The sequence below is a fragment of the Tenrec ecaudatus genome, chromosome 1 (assembly GCF_050624435.1).
Source record: "Tenrec ecaudatus isolate mTenEca1 chromosome 1, mTenEca1.hap1, whole genome shotgun sequence".
In the NCBI taxonomy this organism is placed as follows: Eukaryota; Metazoa; Chordata; class Mammalia; order Afrosoricida; family Tenrecidae; genus Tenrec; species Tenrec ecaudatus.
In genome coordinates, this window is record NC_134530.1 from 73,753,367 (window position 1) to 73,775,040 (window position 21,674).

The 21,674-nt window shown below is 44.8% G+C and overlaps 1 protein-coding gene across 1 annotated transcript in view; it reads right to left on the reverse strand.

Moving 5' to 3' along the window:
* Window positions 1-21,674, reverse strand: part of AGBL4 (AGBL carboxypeptidase 4) — a 1,434,684-nt gene that overhangs the window by 129,640 nt on the left and 1,283,370 nt on the right. Inside the window, exon 9 of the mRNA XM_075532449.1 lies at window positions 18,636-18,747. Within this exon, the coding sequence (XP_075388564.1) occupies window positions 18,636-18,747 (112 nt within the window). The remainder of the gene's footprint in view (window positions 1-18,635; window positions 18,748-21,674) is intronic.

Sequence of the window (21,674 nt, forward strand, 5' to 3'; positions counted from 1 at the left end):
TAAAGCTACATCAACAGAGTCCCTCTTTCCTAGGGTTGTCTCTTACAAGCCTTTTAAATAAAGAATGAAAAATTTCTAAGAACTGCTAAACCTCTGGCTGGTTGCTTTGCCCAGCAAGTCCACTCTGCTCTGTGCTAGGATTATGGGCCTTGGAGTCGGGCACATCGGGCTTTCATTGTCCTTGAGGCTACCACTAGCGTAGTAGTGCCCATTGTCCATGGGGCCACTGCTAGCGTAGTAGGTGCCCTGGCAGTTTCCAGCCACTTTTCTCTGCTTCCTTCACTCCCCTGGCATTTTACTGATGAGCCTGGCAGGCAGTGCGCCCTGTGCGAGAAGATGCAGAGATGGCCAAGTCATATTTCTATGCATTGTGGAGTAATGGTTGACAAGCATATAAACAGACCAATGTGATAAAAAATAATGCATTTGTACACTAGGGGAGATAATGGTGGACCAGAGGGGTCTGTCACTTTTCGGTTAGTTTCTTCTATTAAGAAACAGGGATAATAATAAAAGCAGTTAAATGGATTAGATGGAACTATGCGATAGAAGACAGAGGACAGTGTCTATCACTTATTAGATACTCAGTAGATCCCGGAACCGTCTCCCATTCTCCCTAAAAGCCTTTTCATTTGCCCCAGTCACGCCGAAGGGTCTATGTAATAAAGATGTCAAGGAGCATGCCTTAGCAATTTGAGGGGGTTTCAAGGCTGACCGGCTCGAGCTAAACTCTGACAGGGAAGACAATGTCAGTCGGAACCTCCAGTAGGTCATTTGTAACTGGTGAGTGTGCGCTGGTGGAGCCAGGATCGAAAGAAAGGGTTAGGCTTGATGTACCTTCCAGACGCAGGTAGTCACGGGGCCCATTTCAGGGGAGTGGGCTTAGTTGCCAGTGGGAGTACAGCTCCATCTGCCTAGCCCTTGTTCCTCCAGAGATCCAGTGGCCAAACACCTCGGTGAACCAAGGCCTGCTCTGAGCCGCTCTGCGTAGCTGGACTCACCCCTGCTGGGTAAGTCTGGAAGATTACAGTAATTGGTACACTCCTTAGAACCGTTCCCACTGTCACCAACCTATAGAAATTAGGACCCAGCACATGCCCAAACCTCAGGAATAACAGACACCTACGCCCAAACCTCAGGAATAACAGACACCTACTTACCTCTGGTGTAAACTATTACATCTACCCAGAAACTTTATGACATAATGACCCCACAACCTAGAACTTACCTGATCTTAACTCAATTAAAGGTATTAAACACAAACAAACCAAAAAAAACATTGTTTTTTTGAGTCGATCCTGACTTGTAGTTGGCTATAGGATAGAGTAGAACTGCCTTGGTGGGTTTCCGATACTGTACATCCGTATGGCAGTATAAAGCCTTCTTTCCCCCTAATGTAGTGGTTTTGAACTGCTGACTCTGGAATCAGCAGCCCAATGTATTACGCATGACAGCATTGGGGTTCCAATTACAGGTACTCCCTCAACCTTACTGCCACTGAGTCGGTTCTGACTCACAGCGACCCTATAGGGCAGTTTAGAACTCTTTTTGGGAGTAGGCAGCTTCATCTTCCTCCCACTGAGGCACCAGCCCTCCTTAATTAAACGTATTAGCCCAGATAAAGACAGGCTGTGTCAGGGAAGGCTGGGAAGTGGGTCAGGATGAGAGTCGGGGAAACCGAGAGAAGGCTTAGGACTTGCTTCCAATCTATCTGTTAAGACTTATTTGCAGGGACTATTTTTATAGTCAGAGCTATAGCTGTTTTTAAAATGCTACACTTTATTAAAGACAGTGATACTGTAAGTATTGTGGGGAAAAACTCCTTTGTGAAATGAATACAGAAAACCTGGCAAAATTTGAGGTGATAAGAACAAATGCTAAAAGTTATTGAATAATTTACCAATCTTATAATTTTATATGAGAGGGAGTCCTAGTGGAACGGGGGAATGGGTCTGCTGGCTAGCTGCACGGTCTTCCGTTCAAATCCCCAGTTGCTCAATAGGAGAACCACGAGGTCATCTGTCCTCATATTGATTTACAGCCTCAGAAACACTCCACGGGCTCACCATGAGTCCATCGACTTAATGGCAATGGGTTTGGGTTTTGATTTTAAGTATGAAGTGCTTTCCCCACAATATTAAAAACAAAAACCCCTTTAAACGTCTATGAGAAGATGCTACCATCCCATTTACAGACAAGGCCATGGAGGCTCAGACAGGTGAGGTGACAGAACCAGAACTGGACACTTGAGACTATTCAGTTCCAGAGTCCTTGATCTTAATCCCTAGGAGATTGCAGAGTGCTATCAGTCTTTCTTGCTTAAAAAAAAGTTTGAAAGCAGTTTAGGGCAGTTTAAAAAGACCACAGGCTTAACAGACTAGAAGAAGAAGAAGTAATATTTTGGTTCATAAAAGCAACCCTTTTGCAATGCTGTAGCTTAATAAGCAACTCCTGTTCATTCTGCCTCATTGACATATAGAATTATGATGTATAACAGATACAATGGGGCATAATTACAGAAGAACACGAAATGACGGAAAACCACACTGGACGGTGCTGGCCAGTTGTCGCATGACATTGACATCCCAATCTACTCCCATCAACTTGGCACATTTCCTTCAACCATTGACAATTTCTAAAGAAAGACAACCGTAGTCATATTTTTACCTAACATGACTCAATAACTAGCATTCATACAACCAAAAATATACCAGCCCTGTTGGCAGCTTATATTTTATAAGAAATATATATATATAGATATATATATGAGAGGGCTTCAAAAAGTTAATGGACAAGTAGAATGAGAAGATAATGAAAACTTTCCACAAATATTTTGAAGCGTATCTACCTATATTGCCCATTGGAAGGATTTCCCTTCATCACTGTCCTTCTGGGCAGTCCCAGAGGGCTTCGGCATTGCCACTGCCCGCTTTCAAACGGTGCCTGCAGATCATGGAAGGTTATCGCTAGATCAGGTATACGAGTTTTCTCTTCCTCAACTGATCGGAAGGAACTCCCTATAAGGCCCTGGGTGCTAAGTGGGAAAAAGAAGGTAATGTAATGCTAGTAGATAGCTCAGGCCATAAGGCAATCTGGTGGCCCAGGAAGCAGTCAGTCTCTACTAAGGCCCAATAACAAGACAAAAGCTGATTCTCCAAATAAAAATAGTTATCGACAAGGTGTGGCAGCACGGTGTCCCAAAATCTTGAGAGTCTGTGCTGTGGCTAACCAGCAGAGGCCAGAGATTCTAACCTGCATGTCTGTGGGTTGCTGACACTGCAAGTCCTGTTGGATTAGCCGAACAGTATAGCCCAAATGGGAAAGTGGCAGCCCGAACCTGTTGCAAAGCTTTATCTCGGGCTGAGATCCACTAAAAGCTAGCAGCTTCTCAGCCCAAGTTTTAAGATACCCCCCACTTTTTTTCCCCCAATCAATGCCTTCCCTTTAACTTCAAACATCATTCAAGACTGGGAATGAAATATGTCCCTCCCTATAAAGCAGCCGCTCTTAGAAGACCCTGGGTTTGACGATCAATAAAAGCAACGCTGCTACTACGAGAAACCGTGCTTTCTTCCAGGTCACAAGCGCAAGCCTCCGCTCCTTTATGTAGCACTTGAGCTGTGAGCTTGACCTTGAGCTCCTCGCCTTCTTCTACCACCTGGTCTAGGGAAAGCAGGACCAACCAAACGGTTTCCTCACTTCTCATCCTGACCCACTGTAGAAAAATAGCCAAAATGTACTTGGCGAGAGCCATTTTCTTGTGAATATTTATCCATTTGGTGGAAATATTTTACTGATTTCTATCACTTCTTTGGCGCTGTCTTTATGACTGGAGTCAGAATCAGTGCTTTTGAGACTCCGCAGATTCGAGAACCTTACACTTTTGTTTCTCTCGAACCACTCTTGGTCTCATACGTCTCAGGCAAAGCCAGTGACTGATCGGAAGGAAAATGCTCCTGAGGCTGTGAAAGCTGGCATGCGAGGTGGGTCAGGCATTGGGCCGAGGCTTTTCTTAGGTCTCACGGTTGCAGGAGCTGACAAATCCATAGTCAGTAGGTCAGATATCTCATGAATCTGGTGATGTTTTATAAAATAAAGTCTCTCCTCGTATCACTACCGTGTGCCTGTCTGCATTTGGTGGTGTCCGAATTTAGAGAAAAATCATGATAAAATATTAAAAAATCATGAAAGCACAACAAAAGCTGTACTGCATTGCAAAACCCACTATGAACATTAGTTTCCATCCATAATGTGCTGTTCCGTGATGTGCCTGGACTTGTCCTGTGGTGTGGCTGGTGTCTCGCTTGCCATGAACAAGTCAAGCACAGCCAGTCACCATGGTGAGCAAGGTTCTGCAGAGCTTGAAGCTACACTATGAAGAAAGGCCTGGCAAGTTCATTCTAAATCACAGCCCATGGAAGCTCTACGGCTTACAACAGAATAGGTCCTAATATTCTGATGGGAGATGAGCCCTTAAGCTGGAAAGTATTCCATAATAGCCACAAAAAATAGACTTACACAAAACATAGTAACAGCCATGCACATAGAGCAAGACTGGGCCATCTTTTCGTCTGTTATATGTAAGGTCGCCATGAATTGGAACTAACTCAATGACACCTAATAGCAATAACCTCATATCTGCGTCACCAAGTTACTAAAATCAGAGTCCTACTCTCTGCATATAATTATTTCTGATGATAAAGTTAACATATACCTGTGAAAAAGTGTTGGGAACTATAATAGGAAAAGACAACTCTCCTACACAGAAAAACCATTATTAATAGCTAGTTTCTGCCCACTCTTTTTATGAAAAGGTATGTTTTAAACCTAGTTGTTATATATGTCTTAACATATGTTATGTATGCAAATTTCTCTTTCACTTCTGTTTACTTAAAATTATAGTATAAGCATTTTCACACTTTTATAAAGTATTCATACACCCATTATATGAACATAACATGATTCACTTAGTTTCCTACAGACATTTAGATTTTTCTCTTTTTTCTACTACTTAAAAAGAATGCTGCTATGAACTTTTGTGTATAGGTGTGCATAAACCCTCATTTAGAATTCTGATTTTAATCCTTGAGTTTAGATTTCTAGTACTGCAATTGCCACAAATCTAACAGCATGTTTTTATATCCATAAGTTCACAGCATTTTTTTCTTCCCATTTGAATTTAATCTTCCCTGCTCCATGACAGCCGCCCTGTGGTTCAGCGGGTTAAGTAATCACTTGGTTGTGAACCACACGGTCAGTGCCATAGGAGAAAGCGGAGACTCCCTGTTACTGCACAGGTTATCGTTTCTGAGATCCCATGGAGTATTTTGATTATGCGTCAGAATCTACTTGATGGCAGTGGTTTTGGTGTGGCTTCTGCTCCGTGAAGAGTAGTTATCCATGGCTTCCTTGATGAAGTTCAAGCTTCTGAGGGTAGCCCACAGGGCTCTTTATCCGGGCACTGCCCACCACCCAGCCTTGACCCCTGCTCACCTTCTCTACTTCTCCCCCAATGCAGCTGCACCCAACTCCTGGGAATTCCCTCACTACATGCAACTGCTGAATCTCTAGGTCTTTTCACACGCCATTTGCACACATGTGTAATGCTTCCCCCTCAGGCTTTGTCGAATCAACTGCGTTCTTCTGTTAGAACTCATTTCAGGGCTTTGCTCCCTCAGCAAGCTTTGCCTGACTCTCAGTCCAGGTCAGATGTTCCTGCTTCCAGACATGACATCCAGAAATAATTGAGTTACTCTATCCAGAGCTCTGGATCAGATGGTTGCAAACTTTCTATAACTCAGAAATCCTTTAATCAAGTACAGTCATCATATCACCAATAGTTAACTCTTTAGCATATATAACATGCTTGCCACAGTATCTTAAGCAAGTAGCATGCCTTGCTTCTGTTTATGCATTCAACAATCTCTTACAAACGAGGGTCCTGATAGTCCGAAATGGAGGTAGGAGAGCCCTAATGCTGAACTGAGATTTAGACTAAAGCCTGGAAGCACAGCATTATACTGATATGGATAAAACGGAGCGGTGCCCCTGTGAAGGGTCCTCTGGGCCACTGAGCATTTTCTAAGCACATCTTGAAAACTGTCCTATTGTAGACCATCAGTGAGTCATTTCCTACTTGCTCTTATATTCCAGCATACAGTGACTGGGTCTAGCAAATGTTCCTTGGAAAGACGAGTGCAGGATTTCTTCCTTTGCAGGAAGCTATTCTTTAATCCATGCCCTTTCCTGGCTTTGACATTCAGAGACTAATCGAAGTCCTAAATGACCTTGGAGGAGCAGCACCTTAAGACGCCTGGGCCAGAAGGTAGGACTGGAGAGCCAATTGTGTCCAGGTGGAAAGACTTCTCCCAGTCAAAGACCTGGGGTGAGCCTAGGGGTTGGGAGTGGGCATTAGTTCTTGGTGAGGAGGGGGGCTGCGGGGAGAAATGTCTTGATGAAAGGTTAAACAGTTCAGTTCTTGCTGGAAGCAGTGATTAGTCTGTTCCCTTTCATCAGAATTCAGCTCTCTCCACCACGGTAAATAATAGACTAATTAGGCATCTGGCTTGCTTGATTTCCCATGGCTAAGGCCAATTTCTGAAATGCAATATGCTATTTGATGTACCAGCATGAATTCATCCTGGGCTCCAGAGCCTCCCGACAGCAACCGCCAGAAATAACTCATGGAAAAGGTCCACGCACGTTGAACACAAAACATCCTAAAATGTAACCTGCATTCTGTTATAGGTCTCCTCAGTGGAATCCCTAAGGGCATAAAACATTTATGCAGACCCCAACCTGCTCAGACAAAGGGCATCGAGAGGAGGAGGACGCTGGAGGAATAAGGATGGATAGGAGGTTAATTGGGAAAGTTCCTGGAAGAGATGGCCTGGAGGTAAAACATAAAGGAAGGAAGACTGAAGCCGTGAGGTATGCTGAAAGAGGTTAGCCCGGGAGTGGCAGGTCATACTCCCTGTTCACTTGTTGGGGTCTGGATAATTGGGTGACTCAGACCAGAGAAGGAGCCCTGTTGGGGGTACTGGATGCACATTGGGCTGCGGACGACTGGAGGTTCACGATGAAGCTCTCTGCTCCCATGAGGATTTACGCTTGGGAAACCCTACGGGCAGTTCTACTACATCCCTCAGGGTCGCTATGACTTGGAGTCAGCTCAAGGGCAGTGGATCTGGTTTGGTTGATGGGACAGACAAGCCAGGGGCACGACTTGGTCTGGCTTAGAAACCAGGGTTCAGTAGAATAAAGAGCGTGAGAGCAGAGAGGGGAAAAGAGCAACATTTTAGAAGTTGTGGGTTTGTCATGGCAATTCTACTTAGTTGAAAACAAACATCTCGAATTTTCCAAATGTGTAAGTTTGAGAAAAGACTCGCTGAGGGGTACTCTTTGTGACAGAGGAGAAGCAGGAGCAGAAACGAATGAACGACTGAGAGTCAGCGGCTGTTCCATAGCGTGAGAGAAGGGAGACGGTGTGTATGTTGAGAGAGCAGTGGTTTTCTCAGTACTGTCTCGCTGGGAAACAGTGAGTGGGATGAAGTCCTATCAAGCCGTTTCTACTCATCAAGTGCCTACTACAAATTGGATTTTTCCAGTTAATGGAGATAGGAGCTAAGTCTGACACCAGACCCTGCCCTTGAGAAGGCCATATCATAAAGGAGGCAGGCAGGAAACCCACCCCAAGCATGCAGCACGCTGTGTGCTTCTCTGGTGCACACCCAGCTCTGTAAGATGCCCATAGGAATGCAAGCAAATACCCGTCTGGAAAGAATGTATTTTCATCTATCAGCTCGTCAAGAGGCTCTCCCCAAGCTGGTGCCTGCCCCTGCCCAGAACAGCAGCACATTGAAAGAAGATCCTTTGCATTGGAAGGGTTTGCCAGTTAGCCGAGAAGGTGGAACCTACGGCCAGAGGAGATGATCCTCCGGCATCAAGGTGCTGCACGGAGGACATGCTGCAAGTGGAAAAAGCAAAGTTGATGAACTGTTAGAGAGAAATGAAGGTGTGGGAACTTGTGTGGACCACATTACAGATGTTTATAATGCAGACAGGCCTGGGGGTGGGTTCCAAAGATTAAATAGGAGTTTGAGCACATCTTAGTGTGTGTGCGTTGGTTTTGAATCTTTTTTCCTTCTCTTTCCCTACTCAACAAATACCTATCTACTCCTCAGAATGTTGTCCAAAATTCCAGAACTTGCTGAGTGGGTTTCCTCTTTCCGGCCTGTCTACCATCTCTTCCAACAAAAATTCATTGAGAGCCCGTGTCTTGTGCTGTGTACGGACATAGACATGATTAAGGCTGCCAGGTCAATATCCTCAATGGAATTAGAGGTTATGCTGGGGTATGGAAGTTGGAGGTATGAGGGGCAGCGAGATGACTGCTGAGTCAAAAGTAATAATTATAGCTCTAGTTCTCATATACCTACTACTACTCAATGATCACTTAACACATGTAGTCTCTGGGTAGCACGAATGACTAAGTGCTTGAGTCCTAATTGAAACTTGATGGTTTGAATCCACTTGGAGGTGCCTCAGATGAAAGGGCTGGAGATCTATTTCAAAAGATCATAGTCATCAAAAACTCGTCGGAGTATAATTCTACTCTGAATCAAATGGGGTTTCCATGAGTGATAATTACCTTGATGGCAGGTTATTTTTTTTTAAGATAAATGCATATGATTTAGTTCTGACAGAAATCATATGAAGTGAATTTATTTATTCCCATTTTACAGATAGGGAGCACAAAGAATTGAATTAATCTGGCTCAAAGGGAACTTTCTGTAAATGTCCTTAATCCCCATGCAGTTGAAACAGTATGCTATCTAGTGAGTTGATGAAAAGTATCCATAGTCTATCAGGCTAAAAAGATGTTAAAGAAATTGAAAGGAGTAACCAACCGGACAGCCATACTCCTCTGAAGAGAGAAATTTATTTCTCCACCCTGCTTTTTGCCAGCGAGTTAAAGTTGGAATCTAGAGACTTAGAAAAAGCATGATTTTTTTTAAATCATAGGTTGAAGCTTCCCTTTAGAAATATAATGATTTCTCTTGAAATCCCTAAAAGTTTCATAAACCCTCTAAAACTGTTGTAGGAAAAGCTGTAAAAATTTCATGAACTCAAAGCACCCTATGTTCTCAGAGCCCCGGTACAATATTACATTTGCTTCAAGTCTTCATTCCCAGACTGCACCTTTCCCTCCAGGGACAGACACTCTTTCCTGGGTCATGTTGGTAGAAGTGGAACAATATTGGAGAAGACCGAACTGTGTGAGCCACAGCGGCGTTACGAGTGCATTGATTTATCCCTCCGGAGACTTACAGCAGCTGGCTGCAGTCTCTTCCTATTTCAACGAGCCATTCCCCTCTACCCTGTGCCAGAACAATAAACCTCCCTCAACTTGATCAACACTTTACCTTCACAGACCTGGGCTCGCTGCAGCTTGTGAGGTAAGCAGGTCAGGAGTTGTTCGTCTTTAACGAGGAGCACACACAGGTGTAGGAAACGAACACTTCAGCAGTATCTGCTATGGGTTAAGGACTTCCGTAGACGTTCAATTTGGGCTGCGCGTCCTCGTAACAGGAGCTGTGGTGGTTATGATTTGGGCTATGATCCACATGGTCCAGAGTTCAAAGCCGCCAGCAGCTCCTCAGGCGAAAGACCAGGGCCTTCCACTCTCAGAAACTAGTTACAGTCTTGGACCCCCACAGAGGGTCGCTATGAGCCAACATTGACTTGATGGGGGTGAGTTTGTTTTCCCCTGTAGCAGGATGGCTTTTGTTCTTTGTCACAGAAATCCTGCCTATGAATGGATCATGCACACAGACAATCCAGATGGTTACAGCTAAAGGAACCCTTAGATCATCTTTCACCACCACCACCACCCCCCGAATGTATTTTCAAGGGGTGAGGAGGAGGTGGCTGGTTAAAAGCTTCCCTAAGAGCACCAAGCAAATTAGCTATCGTACTGCTCAGGATGGTAGCTAATGTTCCCAGCCCCTCTTGCCACAAAGAAGGCTCACACAGTTGTAGCCGCTGCCCGCAGGGAACCCCTGGGGGTAACGAACTAGACACATGGGGATGGAATAAACTTTTGGAAATGCGCTGTGCAGGGCTAGAGTCCCTGATGCCTCAGAGAGAGTCTACAAGTGCCCCAGGGAAGAGTTCCAGTTCCGACTCCCGACAGACAGCCCCGCAGTTGCAAAGCAGAACAGAGCTACACGGGGTTTGCAAAGCTGTGGCCTTGAAGGTGCAGATTTACAGGTGTTTCTTCTGAGGCGCAGTCCTTAACGGTTTATGCCATTTGGGGCTCAACAAACGCACTAGGAATAAACGCTGCCTTCTTGCCGATGGCGATAACACTCCTGCCATAGGGTGGAGGGATGCGCGACCCCCCCCCCAAAAAAAAATGCCACAGTTGTAGCCTCCTGTTTTCCTCGTTCTCCTTTAAAGTTTGATGTGGCAAGAGGTGTTCCGCGGAGCTTTTACCACTTACTGTGTCACGTGCCCTTCCCAAGGTCACGACTACCCCATCTGTCAGCAAGGGCTCTTCCCAAGGCCCCTGGATGACTAAGAAGGTCAGATGGGAAAACTCGAGGGTCCCCGTTTGTAGTTTGTGACTGGCATCTCGGAGCCTTTCTGTCTGGTGACCTACGGAAATCCCTGTTCACCCTACCAGCAGGCCTCAGGAGCCATTTCCTCAGAGGGGTGACCAGTGAAACTGTACGTTTACGTACCTGTCCTTCGGGTGATGATGTGTTTGTGGGCCCGATTGCGATTTACCATGTTTATATTTGTATATGCATATTTCTGTTTTATATCTGGATGTGAGAATTTTCTACATGTGTCTACATTGCGTGTGTGTGTGTGTGTGTGTGTGTGTTGTGTCGCTGTGATTGAGTGCTGGTTCTGGGCGTGTTGTTTGACCATGTCACTGATTGCTCTGTTTGTCGAGTAGATGTGCTATAATTTATTTATTTATTTGACAGAGAGAGAGCAGCTTATCTTGAGGACCACAGGAGGTAAGAGGAGGGGGGAGGAGAACCAACCCTGTGTTGCTCTATTTTAAAAGCTGCTCTGTGCTGTTATGGCAGCTAATTTTCCTTAAATGATTTAAGGAAATGGGTCTGTCTAAAAGAGCTGCAGCCAAGTTGTTATGGCAACATAGACAGCAGCTGAGGAGGGCCTTTCTCTCCACAAAAAGGAAGAAAATCTCTAAAAAACAACAACACTAGAACTCTGAGGGACCAGGGGCAAAAGAGAGGGTGCAGCCAGATCCTGTAAATGTGTCTTAGCAATAATCCTTGCCACTCTTGAGTTCAGACCTCGCCGACCTTCCTGGACCCTGCTATAATGACCTGTCTGGTTGCTCTTCTTCCTACTAGTCTTACGTCCTTTTTAGTCTTCTTCCACGCTGCAGCCTAAGCAACTTTCTAAAGCAGATATTCTTTATTCAGCTCCTCATTCATCATGCAAGGTATGACTCTCTAGGATTCCAGGCTCTGTTCTGAGGGCTTGGGGTGCAGAAAGGAACAGGGCATGCCCTCGAATAGTAGGCCAAGGAGCACTGGTCTTTATCTGGTGAGTAATGGAAGTCACTGCAAGGTTTAAGTCAAGGTGAGAGACTGAATCAAATTTAGATTTTGGAATGACACTAGGATTGTTGGTTGGGGAGTGGAATGGATGGAAATAGTATTCACTCATCTCTCATGCCCTTGCTCGAATATTAGTGATGGCTCCTCACAGGCAATATAAATCTCAAGACTGAAAAGGGGTTACATTCTAGAATATTCCTAACAAGAACTACTTTGTTCCTTGGCCTTGATTTGTAAAATACAGTCATGATATTTATTAATTCAACGATGACTCCATTTAAAAGAGGATTTAAGACTTTGAGTTTAATGGAAGGTAGAATTGGACCATACAAAGATGTTAAATTATTAGGTCCATGATTTAAATCCCTCTAGGTACTTGCTCACATCTGCCCCTCAGCCAGTCCTCCCAGGGCTGGCATACTGTCAGATATGCTCCAGCAGCTAAAGTCTCCCACTTACGTTTCACTGTCAGACTTTTCCTGGAATGTCCTCCCTCCTTTTCACTGTAACCTTCCTCCACCCCAATTATAGTCAACTAAGTAAGTGTTATCCATTCCTAAAGCTCTGGTCCCAATGAAGATTTCTCAACAAAGCCTTCTCGCCCCCTTCCCAATTGGGTTAATCTCTCTACAGCTTTCTATTTCCTCTATGATAGCACACATTCCTGGCTGTCTTGAATCAAAATTGTTCATATGAAGTTGGCCTTGGCCTCAGATCTTGAGCGCTTCCAGAGCTGTCACCCTGTCATATGATCCCACAGTCTTGCATGTGGTAGCGTTGCAATGTGTGCATTGCATGCATTTAACCGAGAGTTTTAGAACAAAGGCTGCTTTTCCTTTAGCTCCACCAAACACTTCTTTGTGTGTGTCCCACAGGTACACAGTCTGATGTGAATAGAGATGCAGATGGACATAGTCCGTAGACAGACTTTGTTTTTAAGCTCTTCGCTGGATGTAGATGTCCAGGGAGGGCCCTGGATGTGGACTGGTATGTGAATTACTGGTTGTATCTAGGACAGTATGATGCGAAGCCACTGTCATATTCTAGGGAGTATATATACCAGGGTAGACTCCAATTCCTGTGGATAAGAGCTGAAATCTCACCTGGAAAGTCGTTATTTCTGGTGGTAATTACTAAGAGAATGGGTAAATTTATTAAATCTAAAATCAGACTGGGAAAGAGAGATCTAGGTGTACAGAAGATTGGATCCCTGGTTCAAATGAAAAATGGAAAATATCACCATGAAAAATATCAAAATGCCTAAGAGAAGCTCCTTCAGTCAGGACCAGTTAGGAACGGGTGTGAATCCTAGAGGGGGAGCGGTGCGGGGAGCTGAATCAGCCTTTGGTAGCCAGAGATTGGCGATGCCAATAGGGAGCAAAGGACGCCTGTGTCGTGAAAGTGAAGCCACGTGATGCCATCTCAGATTCTGTTCCTGGGACTTCAGGAGAATCTTAATAAGTTGCAGGAGAACTCAGAAGAGTGTTTCTGGCCAGAAACAAGTGCCTTCGGGAAAGGAGGAGGTGGTGGGGGTGGCAGAGAAAGGAAGGGACAAGCCACTGACGGAGGTGAGCTAAGTGTGAGGTCTGCGGCTTAGTGGCTCCTCTGTGTCAGGCACAGCTCCTAAAACCAAATCATGGAGGCTCTGAGTGTGCGTGCACATGCACCCAACGATGATTGCAGGTGCTTTGCCGAGCACCTGCTCAGAGGCAGGGGACCAGGAACTCCAGGATGGATCAGCTTCACTCCGACCCAAGGGATTTTCAATCACAACTCGCAAATGAGTGGCCTATGGTTCGTGGGAAAGTCAGTAAAGCAGAGCACGCAGCCCTACGTGATATTGGAGCCCTAGGGTAGTTCTCGGGGTCAAGCACGCCTGGGTCAAGATCATCTTTTACTGTCCAGTGTCTCTGAGAGGGGTTAAGGGTTCGTGAGTCCAGGGCCAGTCAACCTTTGGAGAATTCACTGTCTCCACACGAGGCCATCAGGGTCTTGTTACCCGGTTCGGATGCGGAAGGGCTTGTTCCAGGAGGCTTAGCGAGCACCTCAGATAAATCACTCCCACTCCGCTTCAAACAAAGCACATAGAAGGCTGGATGCGTCTCCTCGCCATCACATTTGGTGTTCTTCCTGGGGTCCCCTCTCAGGCAGGATACCACCCTCCACCCACTGACCAAGTTAAAATTGTGGGTATTATCCAAGACTCATTCTCCAATGGTCAGCCAAGCTTTAACGGTTTCCAAACTTTACACTGGCACCCTCCAAATGCAACCGCCTCACAGACAGGAGAGGACTCTGTGAAATGCAAACCTGATCCTATCAGTCATTTACTTAACTCCTGCAGTGACTCCCCATTTCCATCAGAATAACACCCTAATTGCTCAATGCACCCTACCTTCCACCCCCACCCCCACCCTGTCTTTCTGGAGTCCCAGTCATATGAGTGACATGCAGTCTCCTGACTTGTATGCCTCTTTCTGGAGGATGTCATGCATGCTGCTTCCTTGTCTAGATCACTCCTGACACGAGAAAACGTTGTGAATCATCTCCAGTGTTGTCTCCTTGGATGGGCTGCTGTGCCCCTCTCTACTGATGCACACACACTAGCTGTCTGTAAATGCCTATCTCCCCAAGAGGTGAGCTCCTTATGGTTGGGTGTATGAGATCGTACAATTCAAACCAGAATGTTTTTAAGTAATCCTATTCGTGAACACTCCAGGACCAAATGCCCCAGGCAAACTGAGACTTTGATGACTACCTGTACTGCCTACCTTTTCCTTTCCTTTGTGTATCCTTAAATCCTGACCCAGTACGTAACTCATCTTCCTCTGGGCTTTCTGTTTAATGTTCATTCCCGCAGTGACTGCAAGGGTGAGCGTTTTCTGCACTATTAGGGTCACCGTGCCGGTGCAGAGAGATGCTTCCATGTAACTATTTGTTTTAGGAAAGGAGAGTGGGAGGAAGAGAAGGAGGTGAGGGAGAAAGTGGAGATCCTATTTGCCCTGTTATCCTGACTCCCATGTTACTTCCCCATGTCCTTGCCAGTGGGATAAAGCAGTTACTTCAGCTCCAGTCTATTCACGGGCACAGGATTTTCCTAAGAATTATCTGCACCTCAGCCTTGCCTGAGCTCTGCTGGTCACATGCCCAATGTCTGTAGGCCAATCAATACTCTGATTGATGATGGCACTGGCTGCCTGAGACTTCTTCTTAGGCTGCCTCTATTCTTCGCCCTTCTCCTCCCCATCTTCCCTGCCCCTAGCTCTCTCCGTCAACACTTTATCTAAGACATCACTTTATCCCATGGCTTCCAGCCTTGTATCTTTTCTTTCACCGCCCCTTAGCATTTCCTCTTTGGATAACTGTTTGGTATCTATACCCCATAAGACACTTGGCTTAATAGCAGTGGTGAAATGCCCAGAAAGCGAGACAAACATGGGTTCATTTGTTCCTACTTACTTGTCTGTACTGGACAATTTCACATGACTCACCAGCTCGTGGATGCTAGGATTTCATTTTACTTAGACCCATAATCAACGCCTGTAGAAGCTGTAGTCAAGAAATGAATTGGCTTCGGGAGGATCTGCTGCACAAGACCTCTTTAAAGGGTGCAAAAGCAAAGACGTCCCTTTGAGGGGCACCTGACTAAAGAATCTTGTCTTCAGTCACCTCCCATGAACAATGAACAGGGCAGACTGCAGAAGAATTGATGCCTTTGAAGGATGCCCTGCTCGCATAGCCGGTCAGAAGAACGAACAAATCTGGTTTCGGAAAAGCTCCCGTGGATTGCTCCTTAGAAGTGAAGATGGAGGCTTCCTTTCAAGGACTTTGGACAGGTTATGACTGCGAGGAAGACCCTGAATGACAGGGACTGACACGGGGACTGTAGCAATGGGCTCCAACACAGCAAAGATTCCATTGTGAGCACGGTGCAGGCCTGGAAAGCATTTCACCTGGTTGTGCAAAGGATCGCCATGAGCTGAAATGGACTGGAGGGCACCTAACAACTGCAACTTGCTGTGCAAGCCCCGCCCCAGGGGCGGGGCTACAAAAGGAGAGCACAGCCCCTGAGACAGGATCAAGGTGACAGCTGAGTTTCCTAACTAACAAAGCTACATTTCCTACAAAGATGTGCTTTTTGTTCATCCTTGCTTTAACCTAATAGTGTGTTTGGTTTTAATGCAAGTTTCTGTGATTAGCATGCAAGGTGTTCCTTAACTTGGGACATTTTTCTGGGCATCATCAAAAAGAGTAAGTAAAATGAGTTACATTGGTATGTCTCTCAAGGACCCCGACTCTGGGAACTCTCTCATCTCAGCAATCACCAGCTATCGCGTGTGGCAATCAAGGGGTCATAAAATCACAGTCATCCAAGGCCGAAAGGCCTCCAGTGTCATTTCACCAGAATGCCTTCCAAACGATTGAGTCTCCTCCACGCACCCTCTGTAACAGAGTACCATTTAGCTTCAACTTGAACTTTTGTAGTAAGGTCAAACTATTAACCCACATATCCACTCCATCCTTAGGCAGCTATAATTATTTTTTTAAGTTATATTTCTCTAAAGGCACTATCATTTTCTTTGTCTCCTACCGGCAAATAGTCTGTCTTGTTCTCATTTTCTCTCTCTCTCTCTCTCTCTCTCTCTCTCTCTCTCTCTCTCTCTCTCTCTCTCTCTCTCTCTCTTTCTCTCTTCTTTAGAAGTAGATGAGGATGGTCCATCTATCTTCCATAAATTACAAAATCCAATGTCTTTTCCTGTTTCTTATAGACAGACCTTGCACCCATAAGGAAATTGAGTATCATATTCATCTTCTGTTTGCCTCCTTCCTGTTCTTTCTTCTGGAATGGTAGGCCCATTATTGCAACAGACTTGCCTACCCATACGCCCTTGAACTGTATCGTTATAATAAGGCTGCCATGTCTTATTATTCTCGTCTCCTGAGATGTATTTGACTTGCTCAGAGGTGGGCATATTCTCCCAGATATCAGACTTTGAACTGGAAGATAAGATAAAGCACTCTGCTGAAAGACGCAGAGGAGTATGGTCCTTGGCAGCCACATTTTGTACATGTGGAACAGGCCAGTTTAAAGTCTTCAATTAGATGACATGTCCTAGTATGCTTTTTTTCTTTAATCATTTTATTGGGGGCTCATACAACTCTTATCACAATCCATACAACCATCCATTGTGTCAAGCACTTTTGTCCATTTGTTGCCATCATCATTCTCAAAACATTTGCTTTCTGCTTGAGCCCTTGGCATCAGCTCCTCATTTTCCCCCTCCCTCCCCCTCCCTTGTCCTTAATGAACCCTGGATAGTTTGTAAATTATTATTATTATATCATATCTTACACTGTCTGGCATCTCCCTTCACTCACTTTTCTGTTGTCCATCTCTAGGGAGGAGGTTCTATGTAGATCCTTGTAACCAGTTTTCCCTTTCCACCCCAACCTCCCTCTACCCTCCCCATATCGCCAGTCTCACCACTGGTCCTGAAAGGATCATCTGTCCTGGATTCCCTGTGTTTCCAGTTCCTATCTGTACCAGTGTACATCCTCTGTTCTAGCCAGATTTGTAAGGTAGAATTGGGATCATGATAGTTGGGGGAGAAGCAGCATTTAGGAACTAGAGGAAAGTTGTATGTTTCATCATTTCTACATTGCACCCTGGCTGGCTCATCACCTCCCCACAACCCTTCTGTAAGGAGAGTTGCCCACTCCGTACTCCCCCTCATTCACAATGATATGGTTTTTTGTTCTTTGATGCCTAATAACTGATCCCTTCGGCACTTCATGATCACACAGGCTGGTGTGCTTCTTCCATGTGGGCTTTGTTGCTTCTCAACTAGATGGTCGTTTGTTTACTTTTAAACTTTTAAGACCCCAGATGCTATATCTTTTGATAACCGGGCACCATCAGCTTTCTTCACCACATTTGCTTATGCACCCATTTTTTCTGGTACTCTTATTGCAAACCTCCATGTTGCTTAAACTAGTTGCAGTTGTATTTCTTTTGCTGGAAACCAAAAAGCCCAGATAAATAGGGGTGTACTCTAGGATATTTCCTTTGTCTCAAGGGATCTCCACAACTGAACCCAATATTTGTGAGGGATCCTTTGAAAAAAGAGATCAGAAGGGAGAAGTCATCCTGTGGGATTCAGAGGAGATTGGGCATAAACCTACCCTATTTTGAATGTGCCTTCTTGATTAGAAGCTCCTAAGGGGCTTTCCTGAGGAGCTCTGGTGCTGCTGTAGTGAGTTACATAATGGGCCGCTACACAAGGCTGTCAATTCAAACCCAACAGCCACTCCATTGGAGAAAGATGAGGCTTTCTGCTCCCATAAAGATCTACAAGGCTTTGAAGCCACAGAGGCAGTTCTACTCTGTCATATATGGTCATTACGGATTGGAATGAACTTGATGGCAGTGACTAAGTATGTAATGAGCCTTCCCAACTGTCATGATTCATATTGTTTTGTCAACTTGTCTAAGCTCTGAGCTGGTTTGTCTCCATACTTTGACACACACTGAATAGGGTTGCTGTTGTTGTTTGGTGCCATTGGGTCAGCTCTGGCCCACAGCAACCCTATGCATGGCCCCATGTCGTCTTTACAATTATAGCCACTGTGTCAATCCATCTCATTAAGGGTCTGCCTCTTTTTTTGTTGTTGTTGTTGCTGTCTTTCTACTTTACTAAGCACAACGTCCTTCTCTAGGCACTGGTCTCTCCTGATAATATGTCCAAAGTATGTAAGACAAAGTCTTGCCATCCTTGCCTCTATGGAGCATGCTGGCCTTTCTTCTTTCAATACAGATTGGTTTGTTCTTTGATCAGTCCATATTCTTCCCTATATACAATCACTCTATAGGATGTGATCTGACGCGACCAGCCAATATTTTAAAACAGGAGTTTCCTAGATTTGATTCTAGAAACCACTGATTTGGTTTCCAGAAAGCCCAGACTAAGAAATCAACACGAGTGGATGGGCTCATCTCCCAGACCAAGCTGTTTAGGTTGTTCAGTTACTCACTGGGTCATTGTACATCTGGATGATGAGCTGTTTCACCCCATGCAGGGTAGGGTGGGCCCATGGAGAGGGATCCAGCCAATGGCGGTTCAGGTCAAATCCCATCAGAGAACACCTAGAAAACACCCAAAACAGGAATCAATATAGATAGGGCAAGTTCAGCATCTCCCTTGCTTAAATACAATTAGATGTAGAAGTACTAATCACATCACTTATCTAACATTTATAATTGGCCAGAGACAGTTCCATACACTTTGCCTGTATTCAGTTATTCAAGGCTTTCAACAACCCTATACGATGACTATTTTATAAATCCCATCACACAGAGGAAGGAATGGAGTCACTGAAAGGTGTGAAGATGTTTCTGTGGAGTAGTCTCACTTCAGAGGCCATGACCAGAGGCCCTTGTATGCATGCTTATCTTCTGTACTGTGCGGTAGGAAGAAATTCTGTGTCAAGTCAAACCCCTTGTCGCCCCTTTATTCTGCTTTGTGTCATGCCTACAGCAAATCCACTGTCCCTACCTCCAAATTACATAAAAAATCTCACCCTTTTTATCACTCTTGCTGCTAACTCCTTGAGCTGGAAATAAAACTCCTACTTGATATTGCTCTTACCTTGCCTCCTCACTTGGTCTACCACACAAGCACCAGAATGATCTACAGACCCAAGCTCCTTCTCTGTTCAAATGATTTTCTGCGATACACTCATTAAAAGCTCAATTTTTCACAACGGGTACAAAGTAGTTACATGGTCTACCCTCTTTTAACTTTTCTGATCTCTCTCTCTCTCTCTCTCTCTCTCTCTCTCTCTCTCTCTCTCTCTCTCTGCCAGATAGTGGCCTCCTTGCAGTTTCTCCAAAACACCAAGTGTTTCCTGCCTTCTGCTTGGATACATAATCGTATCCTCTGCTTGGAATTCAGATATTTGGGTACCAATTTTGATGTTATCTCTATTCTTGAACAAACAGTCTAAAATCACCCTGTTGTTCAGATTCCACATTGGCAAAGTGGGAATAAAAATTCCTGTCTGGACCTATGTTGGAACGGATCATCTTCCTTCAGATATCTGAGTGATTCCAGTGCTCAAATGTGGCCTATTTAGCAAAGCCTACCCTGACCAATTCCTCCCTTTGCTTAACTCTTCCTTGGACATATTAATTAATTCCAAGAAAGGAAGTACAATTGTGGTTCCCCTCATCATCTTTTGCTTGTCCTCTTCCTTCTCCAGGTAGAACCAAAGTCCAGCCTGCACTTGGGAAAGGGCTCTGTCCACATGCCTCTAGCCCTGGACCTGCAGACACTGTGGGTACTCTTCAGGCCGGCTCAGGCTGAAGCACAACTTCAGAAACTGCCCAAGGCTACAATAATGGTCCAGAAATACTGCAATAATCTCCTACTGGCCCTTTCACTGCAAGTACCCACACAACAGCCAGAATGATCTTCTTCAAACCTAAGTCCCTTCTCTGTTCAAATAGCATTCTGCGATACACACACACTAATAGACCAAGTGTTCACAACAGGCTACAAGGACTCACATGGTCAACCCTGTGTTAGTGTCCAGAGGCACCGCTTACAGAAACAGCAAACTCTGCTTGCTTATGATTTAAATTATTTTCACAAGCTTCTATTCTCAGTCCACCCCCCTCCTGTCACAAGAATGAATGCTTTGCACAGATCTGACCATTTGACTTGCTCGATCAAGGTTCACTTAGGGATCTTCACTGCCTGTAGAATAAAATTCTGCTAAGAGTTGTATGAGCCCCAATAGCATGATTAAAAAAAAAAAATTATAGCCAATGAGCTGATACCAAGGACTCAAGTAGAAAGAAAATGTTTTGAAAATGATTATGGCAACAAATGTACAAATGTATTTGATATGATGTATCTATGTATGAATGGATTGTGATAAGAATTGTAAGAACCCCCAATAAAATGATTTTAAAAAAAGAATAAAATTCTGCTCTTTTTCAGTTCAAAATGAATAGTAGTCATATATCCCTTTCTTATCCATCCCAAATCATTCTCCCTTTTCTTCTATATCCCTTTATCCTATTAACTTGTCCCTCTCATTTTATCCTTAAACTTAGTCTCATTAATTTCTTAACAATACAGTGTAGCCTCCTCTCAGTTGATTAAATATGTATTTTTACCTATAACACTGATTAGCATGATGTGGAAGCTGTTTTGGAATTGGATAACGAGTCGAAAGAAGCTGGAAGAATTTTAAGGTGTCTACTAGTAAAAGACTAGATTTACTTGAAGACACTCTTGGTGGAATCATGGATGTCAAAGGAAATTCTGGTGAGAGCTCAGAGGAAGAGAGGAGAGATTTAACACCCAAAGCAGTGTAGATGGAAGAGAAACCGCAGCAGCAGAAGCAGGGTACTAGCAGGAGGCAACATGGGAGCCAGCTCATGGAGCAAGGGTGCTGAGAGTGGGACATAGCTTGGAACTTGCCAGCGGAGCTAAGCTTGAAGATTGGAAGACCTGAGTGCCATCTGGCTGAGGCTGACTGGCCCAGTGCCCCCAGGCACTTCCTGGTAGAGCTAAAGAGTTGTGTAACACTGAAAAGGTAAAAGCATTGACTTTGGAGGAGCAAAGGGATTGGTATTTTGGACAATGTGTCTTCCCCCCAACATGTGTCCACTTCATTGAGCCATGAATCTCATGGTTTGGCAGTTACAAAATTATCTACTCCGTCAGTTCTATAACAGTGCAACATCCCCCTGACATGATCATCCCATCAGGACTAAGGGGATTCGGATGGGAATCCAACATCCTTATGAGGCCACGACTCTGATGCAATGTAAGCAAAGATTCCCTCCGTGTGGCCTGCATCACCTTTAATCTTAGAAGAGATCAAAGGAGAGGGAAATGACCCACTTAGAGAGACCACCCTGGGGGCAGAGTGGTTACAAGTCGGGCTATTAACTTCAAGGTGGGTAGCTCAAAACCAAGGGAAAGATGGGGCTTTCTACTTGCAAGGGCAGGCCTACCCTGTCCTATAGGGTCCTTCTGAGTCAGAATCAACTTGATGGCA